This window comes from Chroicocephalus ridibundus, chromosome 4, assembly GCF_963924245.1.
Source record: "Chroicocephalus ridibundus chromosome 4, bChrRid1.1, whole genome shotgun sequence".
NCBI classification, from domain to species: domain Eukaryota; kingdom Metazoa; phylum Chordata; class Aves; order Charadriiformes; family Laridae; genus Chroicocephalus; species Chroicocephalus ridibundus.
In genome coordinates this window covers 16,003,277-16,026,195 of record NC_086287.1, presented here as the reverse complement: position 1 = coordinate 16,026,195, position 22,919 = coordinate 16,003,277, and the positions used below count along the sequence as shown (strand labels likewise).

Here is a 22,919-nt window from a genome sequence, read left to right as displayed (position 1 = left end):
ACACAGTGCAAATGGCTGCCTAAAATAAGCTTTAGTTAGCTTTTATTTTTTTCAACTCATAAACATGAGTCGGTTCCTCACTTTACAAAGGCTTAGATACTATACTGTCATAGTGCATAAAAATATTTTGTTGCTTTTTTGCTTAAAACATGCAATTAAATTCTCTTGATTTGAAGACCCACAATTAAATAATGTTTAGTCCACCACTGCTGCCAGATATGTGACTGTACAGCCAGCTGCAGCCAGCCAACCTCCAAAGTTTCTTCCACATGAATTCATTTGTGAAAGGGTTATTTAGATGCCCAAGTTTGTCGCTGTTTCTTTTGAATAATAAACAAATCGTATCACCAAGCAGTTGGGAGTTACCACTTTGAAGTTCTACTGATGACACATGTGTATCAGGCGTGAGCAGGATGATTTATATTAGCCACTTTCTTAGTCAAACTGCATCTTTTCAGTTAGTCCTTTGTGGCAGTATGTGAATGCGTTGCACCTAATCCCAGTACTACTTTTCTACTTTTTTCCTATTTCATAACTACTATGTTGCAATTTTTACTTTATTTATTTAAAATATATAAATAAAAATGCTCTGTGTATACTTGATGCAACACTGGTGCAACCCTGGCTTTGTCCTGAGGAGCCCAAGGGTCTCTGAAACATTTAGGACATGTCTAGACTGAAAGAGGAGCTACAACAAAGCATGTATAAGCCGGCAGAGATCAAATGGATAAGATGCCGACTGGTGATCCCTGGCCCTCAGTGAGGCTGGTGCCATGCAGGCAGGCAGACAGCTGCAGGATCCAACCTGAATCCAGCCAGCACAGTCTGTGGTGCCACGTAACAGCACAGATGGCTTAGCAATCTCCAGCCTGCCTGCAGCCACCAAAGTACTAAATGAAAACATTGCTTTAAACAAATGGGAACAAAAGCATGTGAGCGCTGCTTTTGGGAGCAGCGGCGGAAGAGCACAACAGTGGTACGGGGTATTCTGGTGCTGGCTGTAGTCGCTCTTATCAGCCTTAGAATAAAATAATTTGCAAAACCAGTTTTCAATGTAGAAATTGTAATACAACCACAAGAGAAATTTAGACACTTGAAACCACTTACGTGGTTTATAGTGCTTAATGTACAGAGAAGCAATCAGTCCAACCAAAAGACAGGCAGCTGTTAATCCAAAGAGTGAGCCAACTAAAATGCAACTTGGGAGCTGTAAATAATTAATAGATAAATTAATAAAAACCATTCTGATGGTACTGTAATTACCTGTAGACTGAACTAAATCTACTCATCAGGGCAGATGACTGCCTGGTTATTTTTTTTGTCTGAGTATTGCAAACAGTAAATTGTTAAAATAGAGATACTTATTTAGACTGAAAAGCATATGTGATTTACTAAGTTCTTAGTAATTTTATAATACCCAGTGAATGCAAATAAGTGAACACTTACGGCACTTAATTTTCCTCTTTGTTTGCTAAAAAATAAAATGCATAGAAAGAGTGTATTTAGACTAAGAATTATAAAACTATTGCAGTTGAAAATGAGCTGTGGCTTTATGTGTAGTAAGCAGTGTAACATTGAACACCAACAATGAAACAGGAGATATAGGGAAACTCTGGTCAAAGACTTATGGCATGCCTTGATGATAACATCCTATCCCTTTATCCAAGTTCTCGTATTTAACATAATGATTTTTATCAGTTTACTTGGCACAACCATTGGTGATTGTGCTTCCCTGGGAGCTTCAGAGATGAATAAACTAGCATCCCCAAGCTGTCTCTGATATATGCAAATTTTACCTTTAGAATTCCCGGGGAGAAAAAGCTACTATAAAACAACTTACCAACTACCTCCAAAGAAGTTGTTCCTTGAGCAGCATCAGGAGTGACAACGAGTTAGCATCTGTATAATCCTGTTTCCTCCAGCTGTATTTTTGGCAGAAATAGTACAGTATTGCCTTTTTTATTTCACTGTCTAACATGTAGGATCCTGCTCTAGGAGGACTGTGGTTTCCAGTTACAAATGTAAACATTATCTTTTCCTGGTCAGTATCTTGGGTTTTTAAATATCAAGTGATTCTTATATTGTTGGTACTTGTTGTGGTACTTGGAGATCAAGCATGGTACAGAGGTATCTGTATTCAGGAAGGGCATCGTCAGCTTAGTGCTCATTTGAACTTTCAGGTTCTCTTCCAAAAGGAAATAGCATTAATGTAAGAAATGCATTCTTGTAAAAGAAAAAGGAAGAAAAAGCCCCTTAGGAACATGGCAGCTGTTGTTTGGCTTTTGAGGGATCATTCCATTTTCAACATTCAATTTTGTTATGCCACCACTCTGCTTCTTAGCTTTTAAAAGTGCTCAGTAATCCTTGTCTTGGGCTCCCTCTAGTGAAGAAACAGTATGCAACTGCATGTGCTGATCATGTGAAAAATCGTTGTGTGCTATAATAGATGTTGCGTCACTTCTCCATGGTACTAAATGCACTGGCAAGGCCTGCACTGTCTGTAGCATAGACGTGGGCTCAGGAACTTCACTCGTTGCTACTGAAGTATCTAGCATCTTTCTGTGACTCTGGAAATTTCCATACGTCCAAGTTTGCGTAGGACTCTACTCCATGGTTGAATAACTCATCCTATCCTCCTAACTGGGCTCTAAATTCATGCAGCGGGGTAGCTTGGTATGATGCACAGTGGAGGTGGAGGGCTGCCTGCACCTCCATCCTACTTTCTCCACTGTCACTGGTGATAAGGAGCTCAAATTGAAGTCCTCTTCTCAGTGTAGTATGAACAGCAATGATAAGCTAGTGGGAGAGGGTGTGAAATGAAATATTAGAGGGGAAACTCTGTGTATGGTATGCACCATCACCTTCTACAACACAGAAATAGCTCTATGGGCAATTTCTTAGAAGATACCGGCTGTGAGCTATTATATTTTAAGGAAATACACGTTTGAGTAAATACAAATTGTTTGCAAGAGACTGAACTGCAGTTGCTGTGCAGTCATTCAAACCTACAGCTTCTTGAACTGATGGAAAAGTTGCAAAGAATGGAGAGGTCAGCTTTGTGGTGCTGGTCTACACTGCATTTGTCACTGAAAAATTTACCAGATTTAGAAACCTGAGTATCTCTGACAAAAACTACTTTCCCTCATGATATTCTACTTTACTACATAAGCAAGTATGCAGGCTATTATTTAGCATAGTATTGGATAGTATAATTATAAAAAGTGGTACTATTGGGTACAAAGTATTTCTGGCAAGTATAGCTTTTAAGGCATTAGAAAACATTAGTGTAACTGTAGTTGGTTTTGATGTTTGTAAATAATAGGACTCAAGCTGTTCCCCATTATGTAAAAAAAAAAAAAAAAAGTAACTAACCTACAGTGAGTGTTGATACATTTTCAGATGTGATTCTCATTTACTACCTTGGTCCAACTACCTCTTAATTTCAGTAAGTAACAGATATTTGAGGATGTAAACAAGAAGGTACTTTTGGGGCCAACCTTTTTGTGACAGCTCCTGGCATCTGCTGCCTACTTCTGGATAAATTACAAAAGGACAATCCGTAATTCAGAGGTTCACTTCTTCAGAAAATGCCACCATACATCAAATTTTTCTTAATCAAGATACATTTACAAAATGGTAAAACCTAATGTGGCTGGATATGGTCTCATGTCCTGTGGATCTCCCCAAGAGACATGCTGACACAGCCATGCTGACACCTGGCTTTGAAGGCAAAATCCGTAAGCAAAGAGAAAACGACCTATAGCAAAATCTGTTACTAAACCTGTGGGTGCTTCACCTTCTCTGGGATTTCTGTTTTGAATTTGAACAAGTTAGGGAAGTGTGTCATGTTGCCAAGAGTTTGTAATGCTCGTGCAGTAGCATTTTAATTAGTTTTGCATTTTTATGAATATAAAAAACTGAGTATTCAAGTACCTCATTACTGAATAGCTATTGCAGTGAGGCAGCTGGTGCCAGGAAAGAACACAAGATACTTATCTCTTTTTCGAAATTCCTTCTTACATCTTTCCAGAAAGCAAAATGCGGATGGCAAACAGGAAGGGCCTCTAAGTGGAAACACAAAGTTGTGCCTATAGATGAGATCTAAACCCACCTCTTTCCCACCCACTTAAAATAAAACATTAGACGTCTGTCACTGCGCTGAGTTTCAGTTTAATCCAGTTAAAAACTAATCTATACAAAGTACAGAGCGGGGCTTTTTTTTCTTTATCCTACATATATTGCACTGGAGGATATGAATTTGTACAACACTGACCAAATCTTACCCCTTCATCCTCCTACGGAAATCTCAGCCAAGTACAAAACCAAATTTCTGCATCTTTGTCTTGGAACTGGTGTCTGTATGAAGTTACATTCAGTTTTCTCGTAATCACCTCCTAAATGAAAAGCAGAGTAGAGGTGAAAGTACTGGTGCCTATGATATTCCAGTCCCTTATTTATCTGTGATTATAGTTTTCCACTTCCTCATTTAGCTGTAAGCTTAGTTTAATAATTTTTTTTCAACTTTAAAAAGCTCCTGAGAAATGAGTACCATGGTAGAAACATGCTTTTAGCAGCTAATACTTTTAGCCTCTTTTATGGAAGAGAGAACCCAATTAAAAGAACACATCAGCATAGAAAACAACAAAGACATTAAAAAGCAACAAATTTGCTAAACACTTCATGTGTAAGCATGACTTCAGTACATTGCATAACCTCTAAGGCAGATGTTCTTCACAGTGAGATAACTCTTATTTCAACCACGCTTCAGGATTGATCCACAAAAATAGTTTGGTGATTCAATTACGCTCAGACGGAGACCTCTTTTAGCCTGGGCCTGAAGAACGATATGCTTCGTCTACAGATGAGGATGAGATGCACAGTATTGGGCGAACATTGTCGGTATCCCAGACCTGACAGACCATCTTTCGAAAGAACATTCACTCAGTCCTTGCTACCTCTGTGGACACGCGATACAGGTACCCACACATACGAGATTTTTGAATTGAGTGGATGAGAATGAAGTTGTAATTTGGGCGCTCATCTCAAAAACGATCAGGCAACAAACCTAAGATGTGTTCAGTAGGAGTTCAATAACTTAAGCATTTTTGAGGACTGAGGCTCTTGCTCCCACATAATTTAGGGCAAATAATTATCAGTTTGACTAAACCTTGATTATTGTTAGAGATAAACCCAACCACCAATTCTAAGGTTAAAAAACCTGCTTGTTTCCACTTCTAAAAAATGAACAGAAAGTCTGTAATATACTGCTAAACTGCAAGCTACTAATTAAATTAGCAGTGACAAGAATAACATTTAGGTATCAGATAGCAACTGAAAGATGTGCACCGTTTTACACTGAACGCACCTCAGTGGCTAGTTGAAATGGAAAACAAGGAACTTTTGCTAATGCTAACTCATGATGAAATGACAAGTGAAAACTCTGGCTTCTCACAAGTGGCTTCCTCAGAGTCACCACTGATGCTCACTACACCGTGGCGTGCAGAAGCTGAGTTCAGCACCCAAGTTACAATAGTTCTTTACAGAACTCTGGATGTTTCAAAGTAAATAAGGGGGATATAATGCCCATCTCCAACAGCAGGGAGAGTCAGGATCTTACAATCAAAATGTAAGAGGTTGCACTGAAACCAAAGCTTGAGTGTTACATTACATTACAATGACATTACAAAGCATGTAATTACATATAATGACATCTGTTAAGAGGCAGGTGTAGCCTGAAGGAATGATTTGTATGGTAGAAATGCCTTCACACCAAAGGTTTCAGTCCTTGATTTTCTACAAACATCTGTGGCTGTATCATTTGTCCTCTGTAAAGTTTCACATGGGATGGGGAGAACACAAAAAATATTTCCCCTCACCTTTTCCATGATGTGCGAATAATTCCCCCTTTGTTTCCCTCCTTGCTCTGTTACCCATTATCAGGCTACATCCCCAAAGCCAGGGCTGTGCATTGAGAAACTCTGTTAGTTTGGATGTAGCTGTAACTATGTCTGGGCCTCTTAGCAAACAGATTAAGTTGTTGAAAGGTATTTTAATTGCGTGACAAAGACATAATCAAACTGATGTTAGAAATGCATGGAAATAAAGAACAGTGGAGAGACACTAGTTTTGGAAACTAAATTAAAATGTTAACCACTGGTGTAAAGAAGAAAAAAAAAAAAAAAAAGAGAGGTAAATGAAGTCCAATTGTTTGAGTGGTATGAAGGAAATGTGACATGACAACTAATACGATGAAACAGATAAGGAAACCTACTCTGTTCGGGCAGTGAATTCTATTATATTGTGTGGAGAACAAGAATGTGTGCAGTCCTAATGAAAGAAGCCTTAAACATGGAAGGAATATGCCTAGCTTCAATCAATCAAAGCTCTTCAGAGTGAGAAACTTCACAAACATCAATACAAAATGTCAGTAATTGCCTCCTGGCTTTTTTGACTTTGCCTAAAATATTCAAGTCTTATTCTGAAAGGAACGTCTTTCTGTAACACAGCCTTGCCTCTGTTTCTTTGCTCAAACCCCAAATGATCTTTTTTAATGACACTGTCAATAGTTAGCCATAGAACAGGAAGGAAATGCAAAGGATACTTGCGAAGGGGTGTGTGTGTGTGTATCACTTCAAAGCCAGCATTATACAATCAGAACAATGCAGGTTTAAAAAAAAAACACACACAAAAACCCAAGCAAACAAAAAAACCCATGCAGGGTTTACACTTTAGGACACTTTCAGTCTGAAATGCGTGACAAGCAAGGACAATCACACGACTTTTCAACATTACAGTAAAACCCACAGGAAAATTAACTTATTCTTGTAAAATCTTGGCTTACAATATTAGGGACCTATCCTGGTTCAATACCAAAATAATACAATCAAGTAGCACCCCTGTTTTAGAACACTTCTTAAACTTACACCAACTGCTGAAAGATGAGTAAGAGTTAATAGTGAGGCTCTTAAGTCAAAGATTCATGTCTGAGAAGAGCTTGTGGTGCATTTTGAAAAATCTGGTATTATCATAGGAGGTAGGATAATCTGTACAGAAAAAGACAATGAGTCTTGCTCTGTTTTGCACAATACTTCCATCAACATAAAAAGCTTACCTAATAACATGCAAAATTTTGAGATCAGCTGGCACCTGATGAAAGAAACAGGGACAAAAGTACTGTCCCAAGAGCCAGTTGAGTAATCAACTGCTACACAGAATTAATCTCAACAAGGAGGACGGTTCAGATCAATACACCAGAAATACAGTATTCCTTTTGAAGGCTTACAGTGAAATTCTTAGGCTTCTGTAAACATGAAAAATATTCACTGTTCCACGTAATTCTTTGCTATATTTAGTTTTTAGAAAGTGCAAATTTTCTGTGATGAAGAATTAGGAGTCTGATTTTTATTTGGTCTCAAAGAAGAAAGGGTTTGGGAGTGCTGGAAATGGTAGGCCTTTATCTATGGTCTTCGTTTCCCCATATTTTGCTTCTCAGCATTTCTGGAAAGAGTTTCTACATAAAACTAGACCTAACTTGACATTCAGGCCAGTTCCCTGCTTCCTCTCTGAGAAGATTACGATTTGTGCCTAAACACAGAATAGCAGACATCTCCTCCCCTTTTTGTAAGAGAAGAGTTCAACAGCTCAGTCCCCTAGCCATAAAAACCTTTAGTATTAATAGTTCCATTAATTCCCTCCTCCATTATAGCCTCTAAATAATCCCCTTGTTGTATTTCTCACTGATGCATTAAGGAGAAAATTAGTTTAATTTATGATTCAAATCTGATTGATACTTTACCTCTAACATTCCCAATGATTTTACAATCTGAGGAAGAAAGTGGAGAGTTCATGTTGCACTCTGATTTCCTGCCCTCCCCCCCCCCCCACCCCAGATAATAAAGATGCTATAAAGTTGAGGCACGAGTGGTTAAGGGTGAACTTGATCAGTTCTAGCAGCTGGTTCTTGGACATGTCCTGGTGGTAAAGGCTGATCACCTCCCGCAGGATGTTTTGGTGCATCTCCAACTTTGTGTTCCCCAGCTGTAAAACAAGAATGAAACCATTTGTAACTTCTCATTTAAGTTGGCCGCAAATGTGAAAAGTCTCTAAAGGAAAGTTTCTAGTGTAGGGACAATCAAACAAAACCTTCTGGTTTTTTGTTTGTAAGCGGGATCAAGAATTTTGTATGTTACTAACAATTACAATGGATTGAGATTACCCAATAGACTGCATTGTTACAATATTCAGAGTTTCCTCTTAAATTATTAGTGGTTCCTGTGAAGTATTTTCACTTACAAAACACATTGGTTATTTGGAGGTTGTTCTTTCTGAAATATATTACGCGTTTATGAAACTTTTAATCCCAATACAGGAAGCTTGCAAAAAAAAAAAAAAAAAACAAAAACAAAACAAAACCAACTTGCTCCTGTATTTACTCCTTACTGTGTACAATACTTGCAGCATTATCGCTTTGGCTACCTTTGAATAATACTAATGTTCATAGTTTGCTGACAATTTCAGAACTTGCAGCTGCATTTTTGTGATTTTCTTTTTTTCCTTAAATTACTCTTAGTAGCTCCAATAGCCTACAGATTAGAAATATTGTCTACTTGGACCTCCTTAAATCCGTGAATGAGTAGTGACTAGTTCTGGCTGATATAATGAATTCTTATGACACCTGATAAAACGACTTTGCAAAAAGTTTTTACGTAAAATAATGTATGTGTTAAGAACAGTATATGCTACAATATTGCCAGTATCAAAAGATGTATCATTAGTCCAACTCCCAGGGCATCCGCTATTACACATGATGTTTTTTCTGAAGGTAAGGGGAACCGAGGCTCTCAGAACTAAGGATCATAAAATGGAATTACCCACAGGCAGTTTTGAAGCAAATGAAAGACAAAGTTAAATTGGTACCAAAATGTCATTATTTCTTTTCACAGAACTGAGTGGCTTAGGGATAGAATTTCAGGGTACTCAACAAAGTAAGCTGTAATCACTGAATATAGCGTTTAAAGTTTGAAATCCCGCTGCTGGCCCTGCAGGAGCAGTTAAGAGCTTCCAGTATTCAAAAGGCTGCCTGGATATAGTCTGAAGTGTTATGTTTGAGATGAATGTCAAGAAGTTCTTGAGATCTACTAATAATGTTAGCACATGAACATGGAAGCCAATACAGGCAGATTAGTTTCAACCTTTCTAGAGGGGGAGAAAAAGCAAAGTTAGGATGCATGGGAGAGCAGAGCCCCTTTAAAGCACAAAAAACCCATGGACAATGTGTTACGAGTAAGAAGTGCTAATATATACCTGGCTGTTTTGTTGCCACCAATGAGCATATGCAACGATTTATTATGACACTATCTTCTTCTGAGGGTGTTGAAGCAATTGGTCATTCACACTGTCTAAAACTAACTTGTCATGTCATGTTGTTCCCAGCTGCTGGTAAATTGGCCACAAAGGATACACTTGTTGAAAGCATTTAAACACTTTGATTTGTTCCGCAGTTTGAGACTGGTAATGCAGCCATAGAACATTGGACAGACTTGGTCATTTGTATGCCTCTATTCTTCTCTGGATGCTCAGAAATCCTAGATATCCTAGATCTCAGTATTTTTAGTCTGATAGGCACAACACCATCCTCCTCCTCTGCCCATTGGATGCCTTGAGTTAGAACTGTTAGAACTGCTTTTTTAGTATGGACTTAAAAGCATTGAGATCTCAGGAATACTTTAGCAGCGTTATACTTCCGTCTTAAAGACAGTTTAGTAAATCTCTCTACAGAGATCATTAAAACCACATTATATTACAGTTTAAACAGAAGATATAGCTTTAATGACTTGGAGATCTTATTTTAAAGTTTCTGTATCTACACAAAAAGATACATACGGGGTTGGAATTTCAGTTCTCCAGCTGGTCCCGCGGGAGGATTTCCTTGCTGTAGTTTCTTTTGTTCCATCTGTTTTACAACCTGGTGAAAAATAAAACACCAGTTGAAAAACTTAATTCTGTCAACTTTCTCTGATGTGACATAAATAAACACCCTTAAAACAAATTTTGCAGTCATTATTTAAAGTCTTTGTTAATGGGTATACTACTGAGTTGATACGCTTGCATCGTTTGCTATAAACCTGAATAATTGATTGTGTTTTGCTGTGGTACCATTAGTTTAGAATTCAGCTGGGACTCATATGAGAAATCAAGGTAAAAAATGCTCCAGAGCTGAAAATTGTCATGACCTGTCACACATATAAGGATATAGAAGACTGGGGGGGGAGGGGGGGGGAGATTCTATTCTCATAAGTGTACCTGCTGAAGCTCTTGTTTCTGAGCCTGAAGCTGGTCATGCTGCCTTTGTAGCTCTTCCTTCTGCTTCTGAAGATCTTCTGCCTTCTTTCTAAGTTCATCTTCCTGCTGAGAAATGTGACTTTCAAATTCCTTCAGCTCGTCCTCAGTGAAGAGCTGCTGTTGATCTAGTGTCTGCAAGAAAATAGATATAAACGTGAATATTTAGGCAGGAATGAATATTTATTTTTATTATCTTCCCATTTAAATTATTATTAGCTGAATTGTACAGTTCACTGAATAACTCTCAGAATTTTCATCAAAATACCCAGACATGACACTGTAAAGGGTTAGTACAATCGCTGTAAGAAACAGCAAAATAGCTGTTTCTCAGATATTTTCTCAGCAAAATTCTACCATAGATTTAGGGGAAGGACAGAAAGAAATCCTCTTGCTTCCAGCTGAGCTCTTATCTTCCCTTTAAAGTGATTCATAAACAAAATGTCCATTTTCTGTTTGAAAAGCACGTGGGAAAAACTCTTCTAGAATCCACAGGGTGGCGCAAGACCTTTTCTGTTTGTGTGTGGACCATAAAGATTACATCTGCATTACATTATCTGCTACATTTTGTACATTACATACAGCTAAGGCGCTTAACCACATGCATACCAAAACAGGACTGAAAAAAAAGCAAAGGTCAGAGACATGCCATTTGGTTTCCTGGTTAGAGTGATGGTAACAGTGCAGTATGTTGCACTTGGAACACATTCTCATTACCTCCCAGCTATCTGGCTCCAAAAATTCTTTTTTCTCTGTAGCTCGCAGAAACTCTTCCAAAGTCACTAGCCGGTCCTTGTTGATGTCAACCTAGTTGAAGCAAAAAATTAAACTCAACCTAAACGATGGGTTTTGGTGGAGCTAATGTTTAATTTCCTAATGCAATTGTCCTCAAATACAAACGTTTTGTTTTTAAACTGTCCCATTTTGAAGGCAGTGCCTGCAACATCTTCTGAAAACCTCTCACATAAGCTCATATAGCTTAACAAAAATGGAAATAAAAAGTAAATCCTCACATTTTACTTCACAATCCACTGGCTTCATTGAAAACATTATTTGTGGTCACAGCCCCAATGCTAATCATAGCACGCATGATTTTTTTGAGAAAAACGTTTTATAGCTTTCTGGTAATAGTTTCATAACTGTGAGTCAGAGTAATCTCCACTATTGGATAGGGAGGTTTTAAAACATAAAAAGAACCCTAACTGAGTTGCGTCAGAATCCTTAAGGGGAAGGGAGGAAACGCCTCCCTTTATGACTAAGAGACCAGGCTTGCTCTGTTCCTCAAGCTTAAGGAACATATTTGAACACAGAAAAGATATCATTGAAAAACACAACGGTTCAAAACATCATCTTCCCTTTCCTCAGTCTCCTGAGCTGAAAACCTATCAGAACTAGTAAAGGTATTCACTGTCATAGGTGACACCTTGAGCTCTGAGCCCCCTTCTGAAGGGACAAAGGGGAGCCAAATGAAAGACGACATTCTCTACTCCCTCTTCTCACACCTCAATCTTACCCATTTGCCAAGTGCAAAAGCACATTTACAGTCTTCCCTGTTTGACACAAAAGTCACAGGGAATTTCTACTGAATCTCAGTACCTGCAAAATACGGGAAGCTACAGCACAATTTCTTCCCTAGAACTTCTTAAATAAAAAATTGCCAGCAGGCATTTACATCAGAATATGGGGGCAGGACTTGAGAGTTGTAACTTTATGTGAATCCCAGCACAAAGAGCGTTCAGTGTGTCAGGTCGTCCCTTTCTGCTGTACTTGGACAACCCTTCATGTTAGGAGGACTGTATTTCTTGAACATAGAAGGAAATCAGCAGCTCTACTAAACATCAGTCCCCACCTCATTCATTACATGTTCTCTCATTCTGAGCCTTTCTTCTTCCATTTCAACCATGTCATCCTCTTCATTTTTGGGATCGTAAACTTTTTCTAGCTGAAATTCAAAATTAGCAAATGTTAGTTTGGAGAAAGGGCTGCTCATTCAAATGACAGAGCATATTTGAAACAGTAGTGTGAGATGTTGAGTTCACCATTTTTACCATAGAGTGAGAGTGTGTGTAATTCTCCTCTCTTAGCATAGTATTTAAGAAACAAGTGAGCCTTTCATTGCTAAGAATGACATTTTCAGTTAATTCATGTGGTCTGTTATAATTTAGCACTGTGGACATTAAAGTAAAATTGACCTCAGCATGCATAGTCTGATCCTATGTTCGATTCAAAGCAGACAAGAGTTTCCACGTGGTTTCTGGAACAGGAGAGAGTAGCTTTTTTACCAGAGCATGCAGATGACCCTGTAAGCATTCAGGATATCACCGGACAAACTGAGTGCTTTAATTTAAAGGTCCACTTCTCTTCTTGCATAATGTCTTTCTGGTGAGTTTATGCTTATTTGCTTCTACTTATCTTTCTTAGTCTTTAAGCTTTGCTTGCTTAGCCATAGGTAATTTTAAGGCCCCAGACTATTTATTTTTAAACTACAAAATTGCAAAATGGTGGGACAAATCTGTCAAAAAAGACTGCCATATATCTTCATTGTATTATTGAGAGGATTATGGCAAAGTACTGATAGAAATCTGTGTTTCCAAAATTAATCTATTCAAAAATGTACAGTAGTTTGAATTTATAAGCTTCTATATACATTATATAGCACTTTTCCTCCCTGACCTATGAAACTTAGAAAAAAATGTAGGACTACATATTGACAGCCACAGTACTGGATCTTTGAATGGGAAGTTTAGGGCTGTTTTTCTGCTATACCAGAACAGAACCTACTGAAAAAATGAAGACCAAGGCCCTTTGTTTACTTATTGATTCTGCAATTCCCATCACTGTAGAATTTCAGTACATGGCTATCATTATCCCTTTGGGAGGCAAAGAAGTACTAATAGTTGCATTTTTTCACAGACAATAAAGCAAGGCTTCAAGAAACTAAGAGCCTGTCTACTTTATCGGATGTCCATGTCCTCCAAACTAGCTAGATACGAAATACGTGAAATTTCTGTAGCTGCTTCCACAATGTGCTGTCTTTCAGCTAATATGCACAAGCGTGACCCTTCTTCTCTCAACAAGTCTTATGACTTTAGATAGCACTGAATGATCACAGATACCCAGCTTCAGAAACTCTACCAGGCTGCACCTAGTATGACTGCAGCTCTCTACATTGCAATTTATACAGGTATAGCTATCCTGCAGATTAATTACAAAATCTCAAACAAGCCTGTGGCAGAGAAATACATGAGCACTAGATCTCTGGTGCCTGAGTCCTGTGCTTCAGCTACTTTATTTTCACTGCTGATATATTTTTACACTTTTGTAGAAACATTAACAATGCAGAAAACTTGGCATGAATACTCTAATTTGTAGTCCAAAGCCCCCAGATATACTTGGAAAGAGTACAGAAATCCCTCTAACCACTTACTGAAAAAAGTTAAGTTTTTGAACTATTTTTTCTTTACCTCTTTAGTAAATAGGGCTTCTAATTCTTGCTCATCCAGGAAACCATCATTATTGACATCTACAAAAAGAAACGTTGAAAATAAAAGTTGAGTATGTACAGAAAGTAATACATGTAATAGTTCTCGATGAGTTAAGTAAGTATCAGCATACACATCTCACGTGGATTAAAAACCTCATTTAACAAGATGCTGGTTACATAGGTCATTTTTTCTGTTTAGGTTTTTAGCAGGCACTGGCTGTACTGTATTGCCATTTTTGGTTGGTTGGACAAGTCTAGAGCAATTTCCCTACTTCTTAGATTAGCAAACTGAAGAAGTAGGTCACGACAGGATGGCGCAGAGTGCAATTGCCAAAAAATATTGCTGAGAACAAGTTGCCCCAATTTATCAACCAAACTTGTAAATAGATTCAGGAGCAACAAAAATCTGTAGAAAAGCTTTGTTAACCAACAGTATAACTCCCCAAAAAACCTAAAGAATTATGTGAACACCTATGTAAATATGCAGCACGTGAGATCGCCATAAAATGAATTTTCATGACAAATGCAAAGATAAGAATACTTGATAACTAATGATCCATCTCTTATCCTACATTCTACTCTGAATATTGTTACACTACCTCTGAAACTGAAAGACAATGTCTACTTCAAATGAGTGTTATTATGCAATATTTTTATTTAATTGCTTCAAAGCTTTTTATATACTAAGCTCTAAGGTAAAAGGTTGTTTCAGCTATTTCTGTTTTGGTAAGATTTGCACAAAAAAGCTACCAAAAATTTTCAGAAAATTATCTTTCAAGATCTCTTTCTATAAAGAAGAAATAAGGTTTAATAACTATAATACATATTTATATATTTTATAAACCAAGATAAAAGTTCAGACTCAAGCTAGAGCACTTTTCTTCAGTTAAATTATCATCTTTGTGACTAGTCAAATTCTGTGTACTGTTCAACTCTTCACAGGCCAGTGCCAGGCAGGATCTGCTTAAGGGTACTTTATTATGAAGCATTTAACAACATCAGGATATAAGGTTACATATTTATACAATCACATTTAAAGCAAAATGCCCATTGACATGCATCCTCCTCTCTGCTACTATTTTATTGTTTCTAGCTGCATGCTGCTCAGAAATATAGAGGGAGGATTGGGGGTCATTGTGGTTTTCGTTTTATTGAGGGAATCTTGCAACTTTTGAAGAGGCTTGGCACTTCTATGACCGCTGCAAAGATAAGGAGAGTCTGGCACTTAACAGCAGAGATGATGAGAAAGCAGGTTTTCCCACAAACACCTCTGAGCGTTTATTCCTAGTGTGTGCGTAAGCAAAGTTATAGTTATGGACAGCCCTCTGAGTACCCATATTTCCCTGAGCAACCACTAATGGTTATTACCTGTACGATTTTATGAGTAGTTAAACAAAACCCTGTTTTTAACTTTTAAACCCCATTTAAAACTTTGCAGTAAACTTACAAATAATAACACAAATATTATCTCTTCCATATTCTTCAGATTAATCCAAATTGTTTGAGATATAAGACTTTATGCTAGTGTTAAGACAAACTTTCCCTCAGGTAAGGTAACAGAAAGTCACTTCACTTGTTTATTAAATTAAACTAAACCTCTTACCGTGTAGTTTGAAAAATGTTTTGGGGTCAAATTCATTAGGATCTAGTCCATCTGCTTCTTCCCACACCTCTTTCAGCTGATCTTTGCTTCCCTATAGATTGGTTACAAAGAAAAACTATTAAAAAAATTATTAAGTGTAATTTTTCTGCATTACCTTTGCATTACAGTTTCTCTGAAAGGATTTATTTTCTGATTAGTCATGTTGCAAATGGAATCAGTGGAATTTTCTTTAATTCCCCTTTGGTCAGGTCTAATACTTTTATTAGACAGAAAGGCCCAGGGAAAGAGCGAGTGTCAAGGAAATACATATTCTGAGGAAAGGAACACGTGTAATAATCAGTAATGGGCACCCATACTCGTATAGAAACAATAGCTGAAGGGAGTTAAATTAGTTTGCCTTTTCTAGAGGAAAACTGTGCTGTGACAGAGTCCCTTGCAAGTCAGGCATATCGTGAAGGCATCCCTGCAGTTTTGAATACCATTCTGGCTTCTTCCTCTTGAGTTTTAGCTTCTTTGTAAATATTAACTCTGCCAGCAAATAGCATACTTCTACAGAAAAAATGGGGGTATATATATAGTGGGTTTTGTAATGCTCTCAACACTGTTCCCACGCTCTGCTCCTATGTGAATGAGAAGAGGCAAATACTGAGAGCAAACAAGATATACCCTTCTCTTCATCATTTTTTTCTCTCTGGAAAGAAAACCTTCCACCTAATCATGTAAGAACAGACTGTGGCCTTACAGGATGGTGAACTTTAGGGTGATCTCCATGTTTTTTCTTCATCTCCTCAAATTTGGATTCTTCTCGCTGCCTCTTTTCTTCATCCAGTGTTTTTAAATACTCTCTCCTTTCATGTTCTTTCATCATCTCGTATTTTTTAAACTCCTCATGGCGGGTCTTATCATAGTTTTCCAAGTCACTTGTAGCCTAAAAATACAGACATATGTGGACATATGATTATGCCACACAATTATGTTAACACATATGACATTAAAAACACTGTATTGTTCAGATCTGTAGGCAAGGCTGGCCATATTGCCATTGTGCTTTTAAACATGAGGTAGACTAGTCGATGGTTTCCTTTCACATGACAGTGATGCAAAGACAACCCTCCTCACTTTGTTATTTTCACAGAAATTAACTTGCAAGGGTTCAACTGATGGACAATTTTTGCAACTACACAGTACTGTAGAGAAGGCATCAAGGTGTCCTTTCTCATCAATTAATGATAAATTAACTCAAGTTAAGTATGTCTCATTCTAATTAAGCACAGCTTCAATAGTGCCACTAACTCCTTATTTATTTCAGAATAAGAACATCTGTAGCTTATCCTACAATTTAATGAAAAAAGTGCCTTCATTAATAATGGGAGTTAGTTTGCAGTAGCTTAATAAAGATTAAATCAAAAAGTCCAATTATATGGAGATAAAGGGTATGAGCAAAGAATTTCTGACAAGTACTTGTACAGAGTTGAGAGATTTTTTCAGATACTTTCAGACAGCTCAAGGTATTACAGGATGTTTTGGCAATGCTTTTCAAAGTAACATGTTCATACCTGATATAGTCTTCCCATTATTTACATTTTAATTTTCAGATTCACTGTACCTTTTCAAAAACAATTCCAAAGCACAGACCCCCTAAAATGCCCATTACACTCTGTCAATATCTCAGCTGAGAAATGAAAAGATGAGAAAAATAATATAATAAGAGAAAGAACTGCCCTGCTGAGGATATGCTTCTCCTAGCCAATCAGAATTTGCCCAGAAGTGATGCTCAGAAGTGGCAAGAAACTTTATAATACCTATATAAAAAATAATTTTACAGAAATGGAGATAAAGTTTTCCAAGGGTAAAAAAAATCCACAAAAATGACAGGAAGCTTAAAATATACCTTAGCTTTCCGTTTATTTTGAAAATACAAAAACTGTCAAATTCTCACGTCAAACATGCAGTGCTTGCTAAAGCGTATCTGATATTAAAGCCTTTTTTCCCCTTGGGAAGCGTATTTTTTCCAGCAGTTGAAAAAAGCCACGCCATGCTTAGCTTAACTGCATCCCCTTAATAAACATGCACTGGAAAAAAAAAAAACCAACCTCACCCGTGATTGATACCGAATCTGCTAAATAGACACTGAATGCCATGCCCAGCATATGCAATTTCTAATATTGATATCTTAAATTCTACTCTGCTGTGTTTTTGCAGCTTGATACATATAACAGATCCCAAAATTCAAATGGCTAGTTATGGGATGATTTTTTTATGTCATTCTGTGAGACACTTAAATCATTCAGAATTCAAAATCAGAAAATACACTTGGGAAAAATGTACCCCTATCAAAACTGCATTTAATTTAAATGCTCCCAGAAAGGCGTATTTTATTCCCGAAGTTGTTTATACTGGCACATGAATGCAAGTCCTATTAAGATGCCACTCCAAAATTTATGGGTTATTCAACATAGTGCACACTGACAACAGTTTTCAAGTGTACAATGAAGACACTTCTCTCTGAATGACTTTTCTCTGAAAATGAAAACTGCATCTCGCTTATAAAAAAGTGGTGTATATATAAAGGGATTTGCCTTTACCAGAGAAAAAGCATAATAATTAATACCAAAAAACCCATAGTATTTTATATCTAGCACTCACTGCTTTGATCAACATATCTAAGTCTTTAGGTTCGAACGTGTCAGGATTCTGATGGTTCAGGTGTTCAAATTGTTTAAGGAGAGCCTGATGGTCTATGCCAGTATCTGAAAGAACAAGGTACAAATGTAAAACATTAAAATAAGTTTTAAATCAAGCAAGATCAGGAAGTTAAAAACTTTCATACAGGAGCTTGTGCCTTGTAAGCACTTGAGGCTCCCTGAGGACTGGATAATTTTTTCACTGTCTGAGCAATTATAACAGGACTTCTAAAGTTGCTTTTCCTGAAGGAGACTGGCAAACTTGATAGCAGTTTGCACTATATTCCTTCTGATGTGTCAGTGTTTCACTGCACGTAATAATTTAACATGCACAAATTAAGGCTTGTGTTTCAGCAAGGAAATGTGCAACCAATTTGAGCTTCACAAACTAAGAAAAATATTTTATTCCCTTTTATATAAATGACACAGTTGAAGTTATGTGCAGTATCACAGACAACAAATTGCATCTTTTTTCTGAAGTGTGAGAAGTCTGACTCTTCTATTGTCCTGTACATTTTGCAAATGAAAATGAATTATATCCGGCCAAAGATGTATGTACAATATGGTGTAAAATTATATAAAATCAGATAAGCAGATACTCAAATTTCATTTGTGCAAAACAAGAAGTGCGAAACAGTGGAGAGTCAGGTCCTATGCCTAAAAGCTGAAAACATTTTTCTCATCCTTATAACAGGAACTATACCCAACAATATCAATATACAATGCACTAACAACAAAACACATTTCTACATCAGGCTTTTCTAGCTGTTACCATGGCTTCTAACTGCTAATGCTAGATAATAATGCTATCATAAGCAGGACACACTTTGATATATTAAACATAACAATTTTGACAAGCTTTTACTAGATGGCTTAGCAAACAATATTTTATTTATTTGGAAAAAAAAAGAAAACATTTTGAACATGTTATTCTTTGGTAAACTATTCTTTGGTAAACTATCTATCTTACACTCAATGCTGTGTTTGTATTATCACAAAACAGCAAACGCTGGCTGGGGCAGATTTCAACCATCATTCCTCCCTGGTGAGATCATAATTTCTGTTGAAATATATGCGCCTTAGCCTGCTTTTGAAACATTTTTTAGAAGTGTAATAATAAGCTTTTTTAAAAAACAAACAAAACACCAAACCAAAACAAAAACAAACCTGCCCCCAAACCCATTTTCCCGCATTCCTTATATTTATGGGAAAAGACTCATTCTATTTGACAGTATTTACTTGCCACACTGCTGTCTTATTTGAGACCCAACCCCTAACCCCTAGCATTCTTCTGTCTTGTACTGATCAGTCTAGTAGGATCTTGGTGCAAATGTTTAAAAACACATCTGTATCAGGATTAAATATATGCAGAATATAATCTCAAGTCTGGTTGTTTGGGTTTTTCTAAACCTTATCCATCTGAGAGGGAAGAAAATGGGGGGGTTTCTGTGCTTTTTTTTTTTTAGATCAGATAGAAGACTAAAATATTAAGTGGTATTACAGGGAAAAGATTAACAGAACAAATAAAAGGAAATCAAACAGCTCTGCCTGCTGTTACTATAGAATGCTCTTTCGTACATGTTCCAAGATGTTGCATAGTTGTACAGATGCAGCTGTATTTTATAGATAGTCTGGCCATATTTTTGCATGTGGTGTGAAGTACTTGCTGGTCGGGCTTATTATAAAATTCACAAAATCTTTTCCCACTCCCTTTGTTTTCACATCTTAGAAGTCATCTGAATATTTTCAGCTGGAATAATCTGTTCTTATTCTTTCCCAAATGTAAGATCTCACTTACACTGTAACAGATCTGATCTGTTGGGGGGAATTATTTTTCTAAAGCACTCTTGGCTTATGGAAGTAGAGAGGGCTAGAAGTAATCAGTCCATTAAACTATTAAAAAAATGCAAAATACACAAAATTACTATGTAAACAATCAGGTATCATTACCTGCTGTCAACTAGCTCACTGTGAGTGTCACCATGATGTCACTGGACTGCTTGCCTGCAACAGGAGCATGAGACTGGGCTCTTGGCAGCTAACGAGCCACTTGAGGAAGATGAACACGGAGTCTGGCAGGTATGTGAGGCAATGCACGGACTCCTGTGGAGGGGCTACTGCTGGTCTGCACTGTCTAGCTAACAGTAAACTGTACTCTCTGAACTAGACCTTTCATTAAAAGAAAGCAAAGGACAGAAAGGTGATTTGATGCCCTCAGCCAACTTAACATTATTATTCATTAATTATACTATGGTAGCACGTAAAGACTTAATTGGAAAGCTACTACACTGTGAATATCTTTTTTTCCCAAATTAATCTCATGCTTTCCTGACCCTAGTAGCATCCCCATGAACTCATATTTGCACATGCAAATTTCTTCAGCCTACTTGCCACCTCTAAATTCAACTTAGCCTAGAAACAGATCCTTATTCTTGGAGTATTTTAAATTGATACGTTACCTATTCAATTCAGTGGGATGCCTCCCCATAACTTCCAAATATTTTTAATAATAAAATAATCTATATAGGCAAATTAAGACCTTTTTATTAGAGCTTCTTTGTGAAAAACTGCATTTCAGAAACAAGGTCATGCAGTCCATCATTAGGATCTTTGTTTATGAGCTACTGATTATCTTCAGAAAGAAACCACTAATACAAAATTTAGAGAATTAGTTCTAAATGCAAACTTCAAAAAGTCTTTGGTAATAAGAAATAAAAAGGGATAGAACCATTTCCCACACAAACATAGAACAATCAGAATCATTAGAAACCTGTATACTTTATTCATTAAAAGAAATTGCCTGAGTTGTATGATTTTATTAGCAATTAAGAAAATGCTATGGAAAATTCTTTTCATTCCAAATGTTTTTCTTTATTCAGGAGCTTAAAACTGCTTCAAAAATAATCTTCTGAACTGAGATGTTTAATGTTTGTTATAAATCTATAATATATAATAATAATCTATAATCTACAGTAATGCTAATTGGTGGAAAGGAGAAAATGGAGAACTTTGTGTTAATTGACTGTAAGAAAAAAAAAACCAAACCAAAAACGCAAGTCATTTTTTACCCTGTAAAGACATGAAATGCCATATCATGTTGTATTCTTAAACATAGTCCTACTATGTTACTAGTTCTCAGTGGGTAATCTATACATTGATGCACTACAAAAATAAAGAAGAGGTTGAAAAAGACTAGAAGTATGGGAAAAATCCACTGCCAGAATCAAGTTTAGTTATTTATAAAATACAGATGGCACTTCTCATCTCCCCAGCTTCCTGTTACTGGCCCTAGGCCAGCTCAGAAAGGACACTCACTTTCGGTTTACAGTCATTATTGTTGACAACAAACAAAGCACAACTGATAGATTTTGGGCACCTTTCCAGCACAACCCCATCTGTTAACTCACCTAGTTAAATTTTGCATTCTTACCTTGAACGGAATCCATTTTAGCTTTAATTAACATTCTTAATCTTGCCACCTCTTGTCTTTTTAGTTCATCCAGTCGTGTTCTCACATGGTGACTTACTAAATCAAGCTCTCTGCTTAGTTTTCCACTCTGTCAAAAAACAAGTTATGTGTAAAAACTAGAAGAAAGTAGCCTTTAGGATTCCCATTAGACATGAGCTGCAAGACGGCAGACTAGTGGCAGTCTTTGGCAATACTGAGCCCATATGATAAGAATCTCAAATTTTTTTCAAAGAGCAGATTCAAATTTTTTTAAACCTATGGTTATAGAAACAGAGAGGAATCCTAAAAGCTTTCTGAAAAGAGAATTTCTAAGTATCTTGCTCCTTCAAAGAGCAAAAGCATGACCTTGAAGCAGCTAATAACATTTAAGAAGTGACAAATTTCTTGATCAAATGTTTTCAAATTAACTCAAAAGAACTGTGAGATGCACAGAAAGTGCTGTGTTCTTCATCCACTTGATGACAGCTGTAAGACTTGGGAGAAGGTACAAGGACAGCAACAGCCACCAATGTGTATTGCAAGAATATTTATCAGGATCTGGAAATGGATAGTAATGTTCAAGGGTTACACTACATGTAGCACGGAAGAAAAAGGAGCCAAAAGCTGCCAACGGCAACATGAGGGATTAAAGGAAATGCAAAAGGCAGGATCTCCTCTTTAAGTCTATCACTTTAGACTGTTTCCTACCTGTCCCTTGCTGAATTTCTAGCTCATAAAGGGGAATGCAGAACAGCCACCACCTACAGCCAGGAACTAAAGTAGAAAAGACAAGAATGTGGTGAGGTTTTGGAGAGAGTGCTATGTGGATTGGCACAAAAGAAAGGACAGCAGTGGAGAAAGTCAGAGGTCTATTTTATTCCTATATACACTGACTTTACCTCTAGCACAATTCCTCAACTTCCCTAGACTTTAAAATACGACTTTCTTGTAATTCTCTTCCATGTCATCATATTCATTTGTGACAGACTATCTTAATCTCAGAAGGCAGATATACCTCTATGTTCAAAACAGTGTTCCAAATTACTCATCAGGCAACAGTTAACAGCTACGCTTCCAGCTGTTTTGATGTACATGAAGGTTCACCTACCTGTAGGAAGTCTGAAACTGGCTTTTTAGTAGATAGGCAGAAGGCAAAAGCTGTGCGTTCAAGCATATGTTGTTGGGGTTGGGTTTTTTATGCTATGGGATATTCTTTAATGAACAGAACTTCTGCTGTCCCTTGACTAAAGACAAAGATCTAGTAAGAGTTAAATACCCAAGTAAATAAAAATGAGAGGAAATTTAAGACGACAAAAATTGAGAGGAGTATGAAGAAAGAAAAGGAAGAAGGAATACAACATA

At 37.1% G+C, this 22,919-nt stretch overlaps 1 protein-coding gene across 1 annotated transcript in view; it reads right to left on the bottom strand.

Annotated features, from left to right (window-relative positions):
• Nucleotides 1–4,154: 4,154 nt before the first annotated feature.
• The window catches only part of NUCB2 (nucleobindin 2), a 31,208-nt gene continuing 12,443 nt past the window's right edge, over nucleotides 4,155–22,919 (bottom strand). Inside the window, exons 4-13 of the mRNA XM_063332322.1 lie at nucleotides 21,540–21,666; nucleotides 18,072–18,175; nucleotides 16,168–16,353; nucleotides 15,426–15,516; nucleotides 13,803–13,861; nucleotides 12,188–12,280; nucleotides 11,056–11,145; nucleotides 10,303–10,473; nucleotides 9,883–9,964; nucleotides 4,155–8,037 (exon numbers count right to left, since the gene is read on the bottom strand). Of these exons, the coding sequence (XP_063188392.1) occupies nucleotides 7,925–8,037; nucleotides 9,883–9,964; nucleotides 10,303–10,473; nucleotides 11,056–11,145; nucleotides 12,188–12,280; nucleotides 13,803–13,861; nucleotides 15,426–15,516; nucleotides 16,168–16,353; nucleotides 18,072–18,175; nucleotides 21,540–21,666 (1,116 nt within the window). The 3' untranslated portion in view covers nucleotides 4,155–7,924. The remainder of the gene's footprint in view (nucleotides 8,038–9,882; nucleotides 9,965–10,302; nucleotides 10,474–11,055; nucleotides 11,146–12,187; nucleotides 12,281–13,802; nucleotides 13,862–15,425; nucleotides 15,517–16,167; nucleotides 16,354–18,071; nucleotides 18,176–21,539; nucleotides 21,667–22,919) is intronic.